This window comes from Hylobates moloch, unplaced genomic scaffold (genome assembly GCF_009828535.3).
Source record: "Hylobates moloch isolate HMO894 unplaced genomic scaffold, HMol_V3 SCAFFOLD_8, whole genome shotgun sequence".
Taxonomy (NCBI): domain Eukaryota; kingdom Metazoa; phylum Chordata; class Mammalia; order Primates; family Hylobatidae; genus Hylobates; species Hylobates moloch.
The window spans coordinates 102,201,794-102,218,058 of NW_026652283.1; the positions used below are offsets into that span (position 1 = coordinate 102,201,794).

Consider the following 16,265-nt stretch of genomic DNA (forward strand, 5'->3'; position numbering starts at 1 on the left):
ATCAATCAATCAGTCAATCAATCAATTAGTATATTGGTTGTCTCCTTTACTGGAATGTAAACTCCATGAGGCCAGATATTTTGTGTGTGTTTGTTTGCTCCTGTATTCTACTACGTGCTCCTGGCTCATAGTATTGCTTGGAGATGAATGGGTAAACTTGCCAGATAGGGGTTTCCATGAACTAGGGGCAAAGATCAGGAGGGAGGCTAACATGGGTGGGACAAGGTGAGAGTAGGCTGCCACTCGTGTTTTGAGATCATACATACTTTTACCAAACTGGACCTAATGGAAAGGACAACTGACACCCCTGTCACCACTACCAACATTTTTACCTGTAATAGTAAAGGTTCTTGGTCTATCTGACTTTGATAGACAGAAGGTCAACTATTTGGTTGTCCACTCAGAACTCCTCAGAATTCAGGAATATGACAGTCCCTTCTTCACTACCATATTTATTCTGCTGCCTGTTTTTTTCTAGCTCACTTATTGTCACAGTCCTTATGAAATGTGACAGATCTCTCTATGTAATAATAATGCCACTTTGTATTTGTATAGTACTTAGTATTTTTCACAGCACTTGCACATTTATTATCTCATGAACAGATTCTACATAATTTGGAGTGTCGCATGAAATGATCTGAAATCAATTGTATCATTCAGTCAGTGTCCACTGATCCTAGTGGAGAGATGAAAATTTAGTCTAATTTGACTCATCATTTTGCAGTAAAAACAAGAAACTAATTAAAGGCAGATCAACAGCTACACTGGTAATCACAGATCCTGGTTTCCATAATGCAGTGTCAGTCTCTTCTGCTTTTTACTGTTATGAATTTTATATATATTAGATATAAAATGTTGCCCTAACTTGAAGAAGTATTGCATTAATCTATCAAATAAAGGATTGGTTTTAGTTGTAGCAGTTGTCTACCACTCATTCATAAAATGTACATTGATAACTCTTCCAGGTGGAGTGTCTTGTCACTCTGGTTCATAAAATGTTATTTAGAGGTCTGAATCATGTGTAGGGGTGAAGATAACTTCCTCCTTCCTCACCCTTCTGAAGGTTTGATAATTTGAGTCTATAAAACAAATGCATAATAGACAGATTGATAGGAGAAAGGTATACAAATTATTACTTGCGCATGTGTACATGAGAACAATATGAAATATGAAAACTCAGAAAAGGCCAGATGACTGAAGGTTTTATACCATCCGGAAGTTGCAGAAGGAATAGGGGCTTGGATTGTGCAAGACAGGTTATGGGAGGGAGGGACAAGAAAAGGCCTGGCTAGTGAAGGTGGTCTTCTTATACAGAGTGCTATGGTTTGAAAGTTTATTCCTTCCAAAACTTAGGTTGAAACTTAATTCCCCATGTGGCAGTATTAGGAGATGGGACCTTTGAGAGATCACTGGATCATGAGAGAAGAGCCCTTATGATCTAGTGGATCATGAGGATCCATTCATGGATTAAGGAATTAATGAGTTATTATGAGAATGGGACTAGAGGGAGACCCAAGTGAGCACTCTCAGCCCCTTTGCTGTGTGATGCCTCGTGCTGCCTCAGGACTCCGCAGAAAGTCTGCACCAGCAAGAAGGCCCTCACCAGATGCAGCCCCTCATCCTTGGATTTTCAGCCTCCAGAATTGTAAGAAATAAGTTCCTTTTCTTTATAAATTGTCTAGTTTCAGGTATTCTGTTATAAGGAACAGAAACAGAAAACAGACTAAGACACATGAAATTTCACAGGTAGCAGTTCTCAGAATAGATGGTGGCCTGTGGTAACATGTCTCTGTCAGACTTTCAGAGGTATCATACTCTCCCTCTCATTCCTGTGAGTTAATCTTTCCTGGATTTGGATAGGACTGGGGTGGGCGTGGGCTCAGAGAAACCCTAGCTGTTTATTTCATGAATGTAGATTTTCTCTACAGATGCAAATATTCTCCACAAAAGAGATTTTCAAGAAGATTTCCGTGGTTTGCAGTTCCTTTGAATAGCTATATGGAAATATGCCAAAGAAGTGTTTTTTGGGGGTGAGATATTCTGATTTTGTTCACATGCATGTCCCTAAACACAATCCACAGGAGCTAGGTGACCTAAAAAGAGGGTTTGGCATCTAGAAACCAGTAGTGGCCCACCTTTGCTATGGGACTACGGAGGCTATTCTGATGGCTTCTACTCCAGTTTGTTTATTATCTAACTTAACATTTACAGAGACATTTGGTAAAAATGTTTGTAAAAACTAGGCCTGAATTTAACATTTCATATATTCAAATGTGTTTTGTACTTTAAGATGCTGCTTATATTTTAAAGAACTTTTAAATCATTGATTTCATTGGCGGTTAAGTCATGTTAATGCATAGCTTCATGCAACATGAGAGAAATAGCATTTAGAGAAGTGTCCCAAATGCCCAGTATAAACACCCTGCTTTGCTATTTTTGTAACGTAAGTACAGAAAACCGTAGATAGTGTTTAAATAGCTCTTTTTGTGCCTTTCTGGAATAAAGATGACTTAAACACTAACAAAGAAGAGTACATGAATAATACTGCAATTTAGGATTGCGAGATGAAATACAGGGTGGCCAATGAAATTTGAATTTTGAATAAACGCCAATGAACATTTTAGTTTATGTCCCATTTACTGTATTTTTTAGCATATTTTTCAACTATTGCATTTTTAAAAGTAATTCAAATTTAACTGGCTGTCCTGTATTTTTAGTGGATAAAGCTGTCAATGCTGGATGCTGTCCAGAAGCAGGCAGGCTCTCAAATTTGTGTTAAAGGTGTGCCAATTTCTTTTAGTGGCATAGTATATTATTCCACAGCTCTTGAATGTGTCTTCTAATTCTCTTGTCTCTCTGTAAGAGGTTTGTGTTCAGAAAAGTCAGAGCTGTTTAGGTATCAAATCTTTTTAACTAACTGCGTAATGGCAGTAGTCATCTATGAGCTGAGAACATTTCCGTGATGCCAGGCTTATAGACAGCACATGCTCTGAGGATAAGGTTTTGAGAGACTCTTCACATCTAGAATGATGTTGCCCATTGAATATCCCCAATTGTGGATCTTGCAGACATACATGAATTAATATATTCCAAATTGATGTAGTTTCTTCCTGCACATCTGCTCCCCCTGTATCTGTGTTAATGACTCTTATACCCATTTAGTCACCAGAACCAAATACTTGGGAGCCTAGAGAAGGAGGGGATCATCTTTCCTTTCTCTTTTTCTCCTTCCCACATCCAATCAATTCTGAAGTCCTGTGGCTTTCATCTTCTCGTTTCCCTGATCACCACATTAGTGGGCTTGTCCAGCCTTCCAGTCTCTTTTCTGGCTCAATCCCTTTACTCCTCCATAGTGGAGAATGCCACAAGGCTGATCAGGGTGCTCTTTAATTTTTGTGGCTCTTGTGGGACCAGGTTATATTTTATCAATGCTATTAAGTGCTTATAATAAGTAGGACCTTATAGAAAAAGATCAAGGCATGGATGAATCTCTCTACATTCATGATTCCTGCCTAGTGTCTTTTCTGCTAAGCTATGCTTATCTCACCATATATCTGAATATTATGTTGCTCAGTTTTTCCAGAAAATGCACTGAGATTTATTTCCCCATGGTTTTTCCAAGTTTCCACATCCTCATTAGTTCTCATTAACTCCTATCCTACCACAGTGATGGTTTTTTGAGCCATTTCTCAGCAACGGTTCACCTACCTTCAGCAACCATAAATATCCATGGACATGCACACAAACATTCACATACACATACAAATACACAGACATCCACAATACATGCATACACACAAAAATACACACACACACATTTTATTCATCCTATATTGCTACATGCTGCACGATGAATTATAATTAGAGCATCATTTGATTTTCAGTCTAAATAAATGGTTACTTATTGGCACAGAGACTTAATTATGTCATCTCAGGTCAGAATTTTATCCTCATGAGTTCAGATGGAGTTTTGCCTCCTTGGGTGCACAAATAATGCATCTTAAATCTTCATACAGAAGGTTTATGTTCTTTTCTCAGTAACGATAAGTTAGTTCTCTTTCTCCTTTATATTTAAGGTACTCCCAGGAGATGAAGTTGTGATAGCCAATACCTGAGAACTAAGTGTACTTTTTAATAGACTCAGAATTAACACATTGCAGTGGATTGCAAAAATCCCTTTTCTATCTGTACCTAGTGAAGCAAATATTATTGGATAAATAACTTCAATAAAATAGACTTACAGTAGTAAGTCTATTTTTATTTATTTATCAAATAGACTTTGTAATAGTCTTCAAACAATTTAGCCCTCACTGTGTCCCAAACTCCTTGAGATTCTTTTATTAGTATTTTCTAACGCTTGTTAAGGGAACATTTTCTTTTATGACATCTCTAAATGTCATTGTTTCCAAGTTGCTATATCATTATATTGTCAATGAGTTACTTCTTCAATGATAGTTTTTCAATTTCTCTTAAGGTTTTAATTTCTTCTTCAGTTTCTCATACCTGTGCCCCAGTATTTCTTTCAGCTCATTAGTGATGAAAATAAGCTAGTTCTTATAAACTCTTAGTTGTCAAATCTTATAATCTTATCTTTTGAGGAAAGAACTAGCATTTAGAGGATAAATTTAACTGCTAATGTGGTAATGCTGGACACACCAGGAATTAGGGGCAAATCTGAAACCAGCAGATGTCCTGGAAACATTAACTCTTGACATCAGAAAGGTTCCCTGGGATGCAGAGTAGTCACCCCGGAGTCTTGCAGATTAAGAAAAAGCTCCCATAGCACACACACATATTTAAAAGGATTGCTTGAAGTGACTAGTTTTGAAGTGCAAATGGAAGCAGAGGTGGAAGTAGAAAAATAAATAGAAATGTTTGCCTCAGGAAGTCATGTGTGGGCAAAGACAGTCACAGGCCCAGGGCTTTAAGATATCTCCCAGGGAGCTATCTTCCTGTTGCAGATGCTCACGCCTTTGTCCTGCAGGGTTGTTTTGTACACCTCAGAAACAGTGCTTGAAATTCAAGAAAGTAAGCATTGTAGACTTGGGATGAGTTCTCCACCCTAATTTATAAAATAGGCAAATTGTTTAGAGTCCACTGCTTTAACCCTATTTTAGTCAGTGATTTGTAACAGAGTCTTCATCTCTGTGTGCACTTGAGGGGCTTGAGGAATGGAAATTAGGTCTGCGTGTTACCAGCATATGGTTTCAATAGAAGCCTTGGATGTGAATGAAATTATCCAAGGAGAGAGTAAAGTATGAAGAGAAGATGAACGAGTGAATGAAGGAGGAAGCCACTGAAGGGTCATTATATGGTATCTGAGAGGGAGGAAGGAGCCATTTTTTCTAATATTGCAACTTGCCACCTTATCTCCTCTCCAGACCTCCTTTATTCTAGTCAAGTTTATTTTCCTATAGCATTTTTCACTTATTAAAATACTACATCATTTACTTTTATTTTCTTGTGTTTTATTTTATATCTTCTCTGCCTCCTGTCCCTTACTAGAAGGTAAGCCCCATGAGGACAGATTCCAAGCAGGTAGCAGAGTGACTAGTACTTTGGAGGTGCTTAGTCATATTTACTGGATGAGTGAAAAGCATAGCAGTGTTTCGAGAGGAAAGTCTGCTACAGACTGAATGCTTGTGTCTCTCCAAAATTCTTATATTGAAATCCTAACCTGCAACGTGATGGTATTAGGAAGTGTGGCCTGTGGTAGGTGATTAGATTATGAGGGCTCTGCCCTCACCAATGGGATTAGTGCCCTTATAAACGAGACATTGAAAATTTATCTTTTGAGGAAAAAATGGAAAGCTGTCCTCCAAACAAGTGCAGGTGCTGGCTGTGGGGAGTGAAAGCACACCAAAAATAGGAAATGCAAAAGGGATTTGAGGGGATCTGGGTGGAACACTCACAGCTTGTGCTTCGTGATCTTTTGCAAATATGAAGCAAATCTTCTGAGATCTCAGTAGATGAGAATATGAGAAATTTGTCTGTGGGGAGCCAAAGACATTTTCTGTGTTGAGCATGTTTTCCTCTTGTTAAAGCATTTTTTTTTTTTTTTTTTTAATGTGAGCAGCTGATGAAGGGATGGCAGGGAATACTTTTTGCACAGTTAAAACCAGCAGAGCCCTGTGGAAATCTAAGCCCCAATTCCCCCATTTCCATACTATTGAACTGAAAAACACTAAAAATGAAAATGCTTAACTGATAGACCTAGAAATCATACTTTTCTTTGCAAATACATACTATAAATCTTACACTAGGAATTCTTCTTCCTCTCAAGAACAGTAATTTGTTGATTATTTTTAAGTCAATGCTGATGTATACCTGCCCTGATTGTTTTGATGCTAATTTATGAATTTCTGTATACCTTAACCCACTGTCAATGCTAACTATATTAATCTTTACTCCATTAGAGTACTGAGGCCAGACCCAAGTACTTATTATGGAACTGAATTAGCAAGCTACTTAATTTAGGGTGTGTGTGTGTTGAGTACTTTTAGTACTTTGTTTTTTAGTGTACATATATGTTAAAGGAAACTTCTATTATTACAAAATGTCCAAGGGAACTACACTCGCCTCCACATAAATTAAATCCAATTAAATTAAAAAATAGATTCAAGAACCCTTGCAGATTATTTAAATGTTGTTTAAATTGTGTGGCAAATTCAGAAGCAGTGAACATGGTAGATATTGTCATTTCCCGCAACATATTTAAATATGGTCTTCCCCCTACTTTATATGCTAGAGCTGAATAGCAAAGGAGAAGGCTCTATCAGTCAGTTTTTTCCGAATTAACACCTTATCATTAATCACCACAAAGTCTCAGTGGCATTCAACTTCAGAATCACAGGTATGTGAGCCTGCTAGGCTAGTTCTCCAGCCTGTTGGTATATGGGTTGTCTGGGGGCAGACGGGTTCTGTGTGTCTTATGCTGGGCCCCGGCTGCAAGGGTGGAAGCTACCTGTTACACATTCTTCCTCTGGTAGTGGACCGAAGCTCCTAGAAGGATAAATGGAAGCCCTCGGTACCTGTTCAGACTGAGGCTCTAATCAGGTTATTGTCACTTCCACATTCCACTGGTCAAAGGAAGAAAACACAGTCAAAACCAAAGGCAGGAGCAGATGATGAACACTGCCCAGAAGAGGCTACGGCAAGGGTGGGATGTAGAGAAGCTCCCACGGCAGCAAAGAACTGGGGCCAGCAACTCCATCTACCACAGTGGGCTAGCTCTTTCTGGAAATAAACACATCCTTGGATGCATACTAGGTGATATTTATATGAGTTATTGGTATTTAGTGCTTAAGCTGGAATTGCTTGATATGCTTCCTGGTTCATCTGAGGCTGGGAAATTTCAAACAGACTTTTTGATATCCTTTCCTGAAATAGTGATTAAGTTAAGCATTTCAGATACTTAAAAAATAACTCTAATAAAGCTTGAAAATTGGATCTTTCTGAGCAGATTCTCCCTTCCTTAGCATGTATTGTCCTTATTTTACGTCAGCCCTGAGGTACTGAAGAGTGAGCCGTATGGGGAGAAGGTTGATGTCTGGGCAGCAGGTTGCATCCTTTATCAGATGGCGACTTTGAATCCCCCCTTCTACAGCACTAACATGCTGTCCTTGGCTACAAAAGTAAGCAACGCTGGGAGACAAAAGGGTCTCGTGTAGTTAAAAATGCAATTCCTTTTCTTATTAAACAGATCTCTGTGATTTGTATATAACTGCCCATTAAAAGCAAGAATTGTTTTTAACTGCATGATCCAGTTTATTTTTTCCGCTTTCTTCTAAGTATATATCTCATGTAATGGCTTATTTCCCTCTATAATTGTCTTTATTTATAATACAAAATTATTTTTAAAAAGACGTTTAGTCTTCTATTTTTTATTTATTTATTTATTTTTGAGACAAAGTCTCACTCTGTCAGCCAGGCTAGAGTGCAGTGGCATGATCTTGGCTCACTGCAACCTCTGCCTCCCAGGCTCAAGCAATTCTCCTGCCTCAGCCTCATGAGTAGCTGGGATTACAGCCATGTGCCACCATGCCTGAATTTTTTATTTATTTTTTTTAGGTTTCACCATGTTGGCCGGGCTGGTCTTGAACTCCTGACCTCAGGTAATCCACCCACCTTGGCCTCCCAAAGTGCTGGGATTACAGGCGTGAGCCACTGCACCTGGCTAGTCTTTTATTTTTAATTGCAGTCTGGACTACTCACAATCCAGCACCTTATATTATCTCATACACCATTTTATTATGAATCTAAGGTTAATTTTTAACTCAGCTTGGAGAATATAATTCCACATTCAAGAACTGTTTAATTGATGCAAATGTTTTATTTGGTCAGGATTTCTGAGTAAAATTTGTGTATGAAGTTATCCTGCTTAATTAGTAACTCTCAGGTTATGGTCAAGTACTAACTATTCAAAGACATCCGTGGCCCCTTTGCTTCCATCACTCTAGTCTGTTTGTTTTGCAGATAGTGGAGGCGGTATATGAACCAGTGCCAGAAGGTATCTACTCTGAAAAAGTAACAGACACCATCAGCAGGTAATTAGTCTTGCGGCTTCAGACATGTAGGGACAATCAAGAAATACCTCATGTCTATAATTAATCACTATTTATGGATAAAAGCTCATGAAGAGAAAGAGTCCCTACATGATCCAAATCTAGAAAGATGTTTGTGCATCATCAGTAACAGTGACTATTTGGACACTACTTAAGTATCCAAGAGGAAGTAGAGCATTCACTTACTGTGCAACCACTAGAACGATTATTTGGAAGGGTTTGTAACAACCCGTAAAACACATTGTGATATGTGGGTAAGACAAATATGATGTAAAGGTGTTTGTAACCATGACAAACCCCATAAAAATATGCAAAAAATTGGAAAAAGGCCAGACAAGAACACATGAAACAAAAAGCTATGTTAGATGATAAAGTTGCAGGTACTTTTTAATTTCCATTTTTAAACTGATAATGTGATTTATCATAATTTTTCATAGAGAATCAGGAGCTCCAGCTACCACTATAGCAGGAGTTTAATGAAAGTCATTATTTAGTTGTACTTCCAAAGTTTTGGCCAATGCCTGCTGGCCTGTCACCCATGCTCCCTCCCACTTCCCCTTCTGTTTTCTCTGCTCCAGCCACATGGTGCTTCCCGCCAGTCCTGGCATGCACCCTCCTTCTAGACCTTTGCCCTTGCTTTCATGGTTTCCTAGAACTCTCTTTCCTCAGATATATGTGTGACACAGGCCCTCACTTCCTCTAGGTCTCTGCTAAAATGTTCCCCACCCTGATGGCCCCACTACCTCGCAGTACTCTCTAACCTCCTTGCCTGCTTTAAAAAGCTCACAGCACTCATCATCCCTGACATATTATACATGTGCATACATGCTTTTTGTTTATTGTCTGTCTCTTCCCCACCAAAATGGAAACTCAAGAGCAGGGACTTAGTCAGTTTAGTTTGCAGCTTTTATTGCCCAAAGCCGTGGCTGGCACAGAGTAGACCCTTAATAAATATTGCTTGTAAGAATAAATGACTCATGTATCTGGCTGATTGCTATTTCTGGACCATCTTGGGTACTTAAGTTGGGTACTTAAGTTGCATCTTGAGTACTTAAGTTGGGTACTTAAGTTGATGGGATTTCTCCATCCCATCAAACTGAGCCAAATCCTCAGTATTTTGGATTGTAGAAATTCTAGAGTCACCCCAGATAGAATCTTTTTTCATCTGCCTTCTGAGTCTTTTAAAACTTGGGTTGGTATCTGTGCTAGCACTTAGCCCCATCTCTGATGAAATATAATAGATGTATTATTGTGGCTATACCCCTGTCCCTTTGATTTCTCCTCCTAGCCCATTGTTTGTGCTAATATTACTCCTCACCTGTTTTTGTAGGATGATATCTAAACCTTTCTTTCTTTGGCACAATACTAATCTACAGTCTGATTTTTTTAATTGATTTTTTAAAAAATTGTTAAGTTCAGAGGCACATGTGCAGGTTTGTTATACAGGTAAACTTGTGTCATGGGGGATTGTTGTATAGATTGTTTCATCACCCAGGTATTAAGCCTAGTGCCCAATAGCTATTTTTCCTGATACTCTCCTTCCTCCTGCCCTCCACCATCCAATAAATCCCAGTGTCTGCTGTTCCCCTTTATGGGTCCAGGTGTTCTCATTTAGCTCCTACTTATAAGTGAAAACATGTAGTATTTGGTTTTCTGTTCCTGCATTAGTTTGCTAAGGAAATGGCCTCCAGCTCCAGCCATGTTCCTACAAAAGACATGAGGTTGTTGCTTTTTATGGCTACATAGTATTCCATAGTGTATGTATACCATATTTTCTTTATCCAGTCTAGAATTTATGGACATTTATGTTGATTCCATGTCTTTGCTATTGTGAATAGTGCTACAGTGAACATATGTGTGCATGTGTTTTTGTGATAGAATGATTTGTATTCCTTTAGGTATAGAGCCAGTAATGGGATTGCTGGGTTGAATGGTAGTTCTGTTTTTATGTCTTTGGGGAATCACTACACATTGTTTTCCACAATGGTAAAACTAATTTACACTCCCACCAACAGTGCATAAGTGTTCTTTTTTCGCTGAACCTTTCCAGCATCTGTTATTTTTTAACTTTTTAATAATAGCCATTCTGACTGGTATAAGATGGTATCTCATTGTGATTTTGATCTGCATTTTTCTAATGATCAGTAATGTTGAGCTTTATTTCATGCTTGTTGGCTACATGTATGTCTTCTTTTGTGAAGTGTCTGTTCATGTTCTTTGCCCACTTTTTAATGGAGTTGTTTTTCTCTTGTAAATTTGCTTAAGTTCCTTATAGAAGCTGCATATTAGACCTTTGTCAGGTGCATAGTTTGCAAGAATTTTCTTCTATAGGTTGTCTGTTTACTCTGTTGATAGTATCCTTTGCTATGCAGAAGCTCTTTAGTTTAATTAAATCCCACTTGTTGATTTTTTCTTTCTTTTTTTTTTTAGTGCAGTGGTAGTTCTTTTTTGTGTTCTTCTTTCCAGTTCGTTCTCCTGTCTCGCCTCGTGAGTGGAGCATGCCTCAGTTAACCTCCGTTTTTTTGTATTTTTAGTAGAGATGGGTTTCACGGTGTTAGCCAGGATGGTCTCCATCTCCTGACCTCATGATCTACCCGCCTCGGCCTCCCAAAGTGCTGGGATTACAGTCGTGAGTCACCATGCCTGGCCCCCAACTTGTCAATTTTTGCTTTTGGTATCTTTGTCATGAAATCTTTGCCTGTGCCTATGTTCTGAATGGTATTGCCTAGGTTGTCTTCCAGGGTTTTTATAGTTTTGGGTTTTACATTTAAGGCTTTAATCTGTCTTGAGTTGACTTTTGTATATGGGGTTCAGTTCAGATTTTTGTAAAGGGGTTCAATTTCAATTTTCTGCATCTGGCTAGCCAATTATCCCAGCACCATTTATTACATAGGGAATCTTTTCCCCATTGCTTGTTTTTGTCAGGTTTTTTGAAGATCGGATGTTTGTAGGTGTGCAGCCTTATTTCTGGGTTCTCTTTTCTGTTCCACTGGTCTATGTGTCTATTTTTGTATCAATACCATGCTGTTTTGGTTACTGTAGCCCTGTAGTATAGTTTGAAGTCAGGTAGCATGATGACTCAAGCTTTGTTTTTTTTTTTTTTTTTTTTGGCTTAGGATTGCCTTGGCTATTCAGGTGCTCTTTTGGTTCCATGTAAATTTAAAAATCTTTTTTTTAGTGGTGTGAACAATGTCACTGGTAGTTTGATAAGAATAGCATTGAATCTATAAATTGCTTTGGGCAGTATTGTCATTTTAATGATATTGATTCTTTCTATCTGTGAGCATGGGATATTTTTCCATTTGTTTGTGTCATCTCTGATTTCTTTGAGCAGTGTTTTGTAGTTCTCTCTGTAAAGCTCTTTTACTGGTTAGCTGTATTCCTAGGTATTTTATTCTTTTTGTGGCAATTGTGAATGGGATTGCATTCCTGATGTGGCTCTTGGCTTGACCCACAGCCAATGTTACACTGAATAGGCAAGAGCTGGAAGCATTTCTCTTGAAAATCAGCACAAGACAATACTTCAACATAGTATTGACGAGTTAATGGGTGCAGCACACCCACATGGCACATGTATACATATGTAACTAACCTGCACGTTGTGCGCATGTACCCTAAAACTTGAAGTATAATGAAAAAAAAAAAAGAAAGTACTGGTCAGAGCAGTCAGGCAAGGGAAAGAAAGGGCATCCATATAGGAAGAGAAGAAGTCAAACTATCCCTGTTTGCAGATGACGTTATCTTATATCTGGAAAACCCAATAGTATTGGCTCAAAAGCTCCTTAAGCTTATAAACAACTTCAGCGAAGTTGCAGGATACAAAACCAATGTGCAAAAATCACTAGCATTTCTATACAACAACAGTGAAGCCAAAATCTACAGTCTTAAGGCCTCAGGCTCTGAAGACAGGCCTACCTGGGGCTAAGTCATGTAAACAGTTGCAAACTCTAAAAAGTGATTTGAGGCCAGGTGCAGTGGCTCACACCTGTGATCCCAGCACTTTGGGAGGCTGAGGCAGGCAGATCACCTGAGGTCAGGAGTTTGAGACCAGCCTGGCCAACATGGTGAAACCCCATCTCTACTAAAAATACAAAAATTAGCCAGGCCTGGTGGTGTGCACCTGTAATTCCAGCTACTCGGGAGGCTGAGGAAGGAGAATCACCTGAATCTGGGAGGTGGAGGTTGCAATGAGCTGAGATTGAGCTATTGCGCTCTAGCCTGGGTGAAAAGAAAAAAACTCCATCTCAAAAAAAAATTTTAAATAAAAATAAAAAAAAAGAGTGATTTGACCATTATTTCTGCATCCCTGTTTTCTGATCTAGTAGAATGAGAATCATAATAGTACCAGTCTCATTAGGCTGATGTGATGATTACACAAAGTAACATTTGCAAATCACTTAGGATAGGGCTTGCAGAATGGTAAATACTTGAGCAATTTTGGCAATCATCGTGGTTAATATTATGGGAAATGAGACGAACCTGTCTTTAAATCATTTGATTCCACAAACACTGGATCATGCCTTGTTGTTAATGAATCCAAATATATTTAAACTGCTCATCTCTATGTTTGTTCCTGTTCTTTATTGTTTTTTGGAAAGTACATTAAAAATTGACAGAGTCGTCAGAGGTGTCAAGACAAAAGTACCATATTTGCTCATTTAATTTCTCCTTTTAATAGGTATTTGAGTGCCACAAAGGGCGAGGGAGGGGTAGCGCAAATAACAAGCTGCAGAGACATTGCTTTGATTTTGTAAATCTGGGCAAATAGGACTGTAAATCTCTTCTGAAACTAATAGACCCTGGCTATGGCTACCCAGGACTCTTGGGGTTAACATACTAGTAGGGGAGTCAGATAGCAACATTAGAGTGTAAAGGTTTAGAGCGTCACCAGGTTCTGGAGTCAACTGGATTCTAATGCCTCCTCTTCCACTCAATTTAACTTCCCTGAGGCCCAATTTTCTCATCTATGATGTGTGGATAGCAGTAGTAACTACTTTGCAGCAGGATGAGGCCCAATTTTCTCATCTATGATGTGTGGGTAGCAGTAGTAATTGCTCTGTAGCAGGATGAGTTCATGAGTCTGATGAACTCCTCAGACACTGAGTTGTAGAAGGAAAGGGCTTTATTCACGTCTCCAAAAACTGAGCTCCCCGAATGAGCAATTCCTGTCCCTTTTAAGGGCTTACAACTCTAAGGGGATCTGTGTTAAAGGATCGTGATTGATTGAGCAAGCAGGGGTTACTTGCCTGGGGGCTGCATGCACTGGTAATCAGAACAGAACAGAACAGGACAGGGATTTTCACGATGCTTTTCCATACGATGTCTGAAATCTATAGATAACACAAGCGGTTAGGTCAGGGGTTGATTTTTAACTAACAAGTCCAGGGCACAGTGCTGGGCTATTTGCCTGTGGATTCCATTTCTGCCTTTTAGTTTTTACTTCTTTCTTTGGAGGCAGAAATTGGGCATAAGACAATATGAGGGTGGTCTCCTCCCTTAACTTCATGGGCTTGTTTTAAAGCTTAAATCAGATAGTGCTTCTGAAACACTTAACACAGTACCCAGCAAGTGGTAGGCACTCAATAAAATTAGGTATTATTATTATTATTAATGATATTATATTATTTACAGAATGAAGTCTATAAAGCAAATTGTGATAAATGTGACGAAAAATGGTAAAGGGGGCAATGAGAGATTACAGAAGGACCTGTCTTACTCTGGGAATTTGCGAAAAGTTTCTCTGAAGAAAGGACATGTAATCTGAGACCTGGAACATTCATTAACTCTCAAATAGTAAGCAGCATTTCGCAGACCAGCATCTGTGAAGGCTTTGCTGAGGGAAAGAGCTTCTTAATTTGAGGTTGCTTTTAATTCAAAATACTAAGATGCCATAATAAGTTAGAACTGACAATTCAACTTTATATCTGACAATAAATTAAGATTGCAGGGTGCATTCTGTAATAAATTTATTTCCGTTTAAAGTTAAGACTCCTCATTGTCTGGGTTTACATTCCAAATAAAGTTTTATCTTCAGAAAATTTGACTTAAAACTGAAATCAATCATGCATTATATGCAATTGCATATTTAATTTACTTTGGATTTTTAGTATTAAAAAATTGAGTTCTGGGAGAATTAGGGAACAAACTCAAATTTCCTATTTTCTTAAAGCAGTGATGCAAGGGACACATAAAGGCAAGTGTTCCTAATGATCATTTATGACTCAGCAACAGATCAGGCTCACAGCCAATCTTTAGTAATTTGATATGGCCTTTGAAATAGAAGACAGCTCTTGACAGAAACGTTTATTATAATCATTCCTAAACAATATGTTATTTCTAATCATATATATCTTCTTTTCTCTATTTTACTATCTTCTCATTATTTTTCACATCCTTGTCAAGTAGAGCTCACACAGTTTGCATTTCTAATGTGCAGCATGTTTCCTTTTTCCTGTTTGCTCATGTGGTATACAAGCACATTTGTTATTGAAACTTGTCTTTCCTAGCAGGCCTTCAAATTGGGAGAATAACTTAGCAACCCTGAGGAGTTTGGGGCAGAAAATAAATATATTTTTTTGTTCTGCTCAGTACTAGGATTACTATTTTTACCTACCAGTATGCTATTAAGAGAATATTGTCTGTTTGCTTTTTAAAAAGGAAGAACATTTCCTTTTATGCATAAAATATTCTATTAAAATAATTGCCTTATTTTTCTCTCTCTGTGCCTGGTTGCATAAGCTGCCTGGTGCTTTGCTTCAGAAGCAGTCATGAGGACTAACAAAGTTAATACTTTCAGCTAGCTCCAAGGACAAATGGATCTTTATATTTTTCACCCCTTTCAATTCTTTGTATCTTAAAACATGACATGAATGTAATTGAACAAGATATCCTAATTCTTTCCATCTGGCCTTTCAGAGTGGAGTGGGGACAAAGTGGATGAGGTGAGAATATCCCCAATTTTTTTTAGGACCAGATTTTATGCTTATTTGTTTACAGAATCATTGGTACACAATCTTTAGCATGTATTATTACTCTGATTCAGTTGCTCTTAAGAATTTCTCTGAAATACCTAAGCAGGGAGTCATTTCAGAGCAACGAGACTATCCTGGAACTTCTGGTAGGAAATGTTCCTGGGAATCCAAAAGTCTATGGCTAAATATTTTGGGTTATGGGTAGGTAAACTTTTTAGATGTTAGGCTGAGTTTGTTTGTGGATTTATTCATTGATTCATTCATTCATTTGCTGAATACCTATCAGGACTCAGATTCCATTGTATATGCTGGGAGATCATAGTGAAGGGGACACCTGTCCCTCTTCTCTAGAAGTTTCCAGTCTAGTGGTGAAACAGACCATTATAATGAAATAATTACAATAGTTTTAAGTACTTAAGTGCAAATGGTGCAAAAAGAATGTACAAAAGGGGCTCAGGATATCTGTCTGAGGGCAGTCCAAAAGTATTCCTAATGGAGCCTGGAAAAAGAGTGGGATTTTGGCAAGTATATAAGAGATGGTGGCTTGGAAAGACAAGATACCATTGGCAAAAAAAAAAAGAAATCAAGCATGTGGAATAAAATAAGCAAAGAAATGGGGGTATAGGAGAGACAGGTGCTATTTGGGGAAGTGCAGGTAGCCGCATTGGATGTGTTGCTGGAGGAGGGGAAAGAGTGGAGGAATTTAAGGGCCAGTTCAAGAGAGACCTTG

At 38.4% G+C, this 16,265-nt stretch overlaps 1 protein-coding gene across 7 annotated transcripts in view; it reads left to right on the forward strand.

The window, feature by feature from the left end:
- The window catches only part of NEK10 (NIMA related kinase 10), a 248,764-nt gene that overhangs the window by 148,630 nt on the left and 83,869 nt on the right, over nucleotides 1–16,265 (forward strand). For 5 of the 7 annotated variants that reach the window (XM_058442270.1, XM_032162265.2, XM_058442269.1 and 2 more), the window contains exons 24-25: nucleotides 7,505–7,634; nucleotides 8,476–8,546. The exons of 1 other annotated variant lie outside the window; for it this stretch is intronic. In XM_058442270.1, coding sequence (XP_058298253.1) covers nucleotides 7,505–7,634; nucleotides 8,476–8,546 — 201 coding nt within the window. Of the gene's footprint in view, nucleotides 1–7,504; nucleotides 7,635–8,475; nucleotides 8,547–14,195; nucleotides 14,358–16,265 lie in introns of all 7 variants that reach the window. One more of the 7 variants, XM_058442274.1, reaches the window with a different exon arrangement.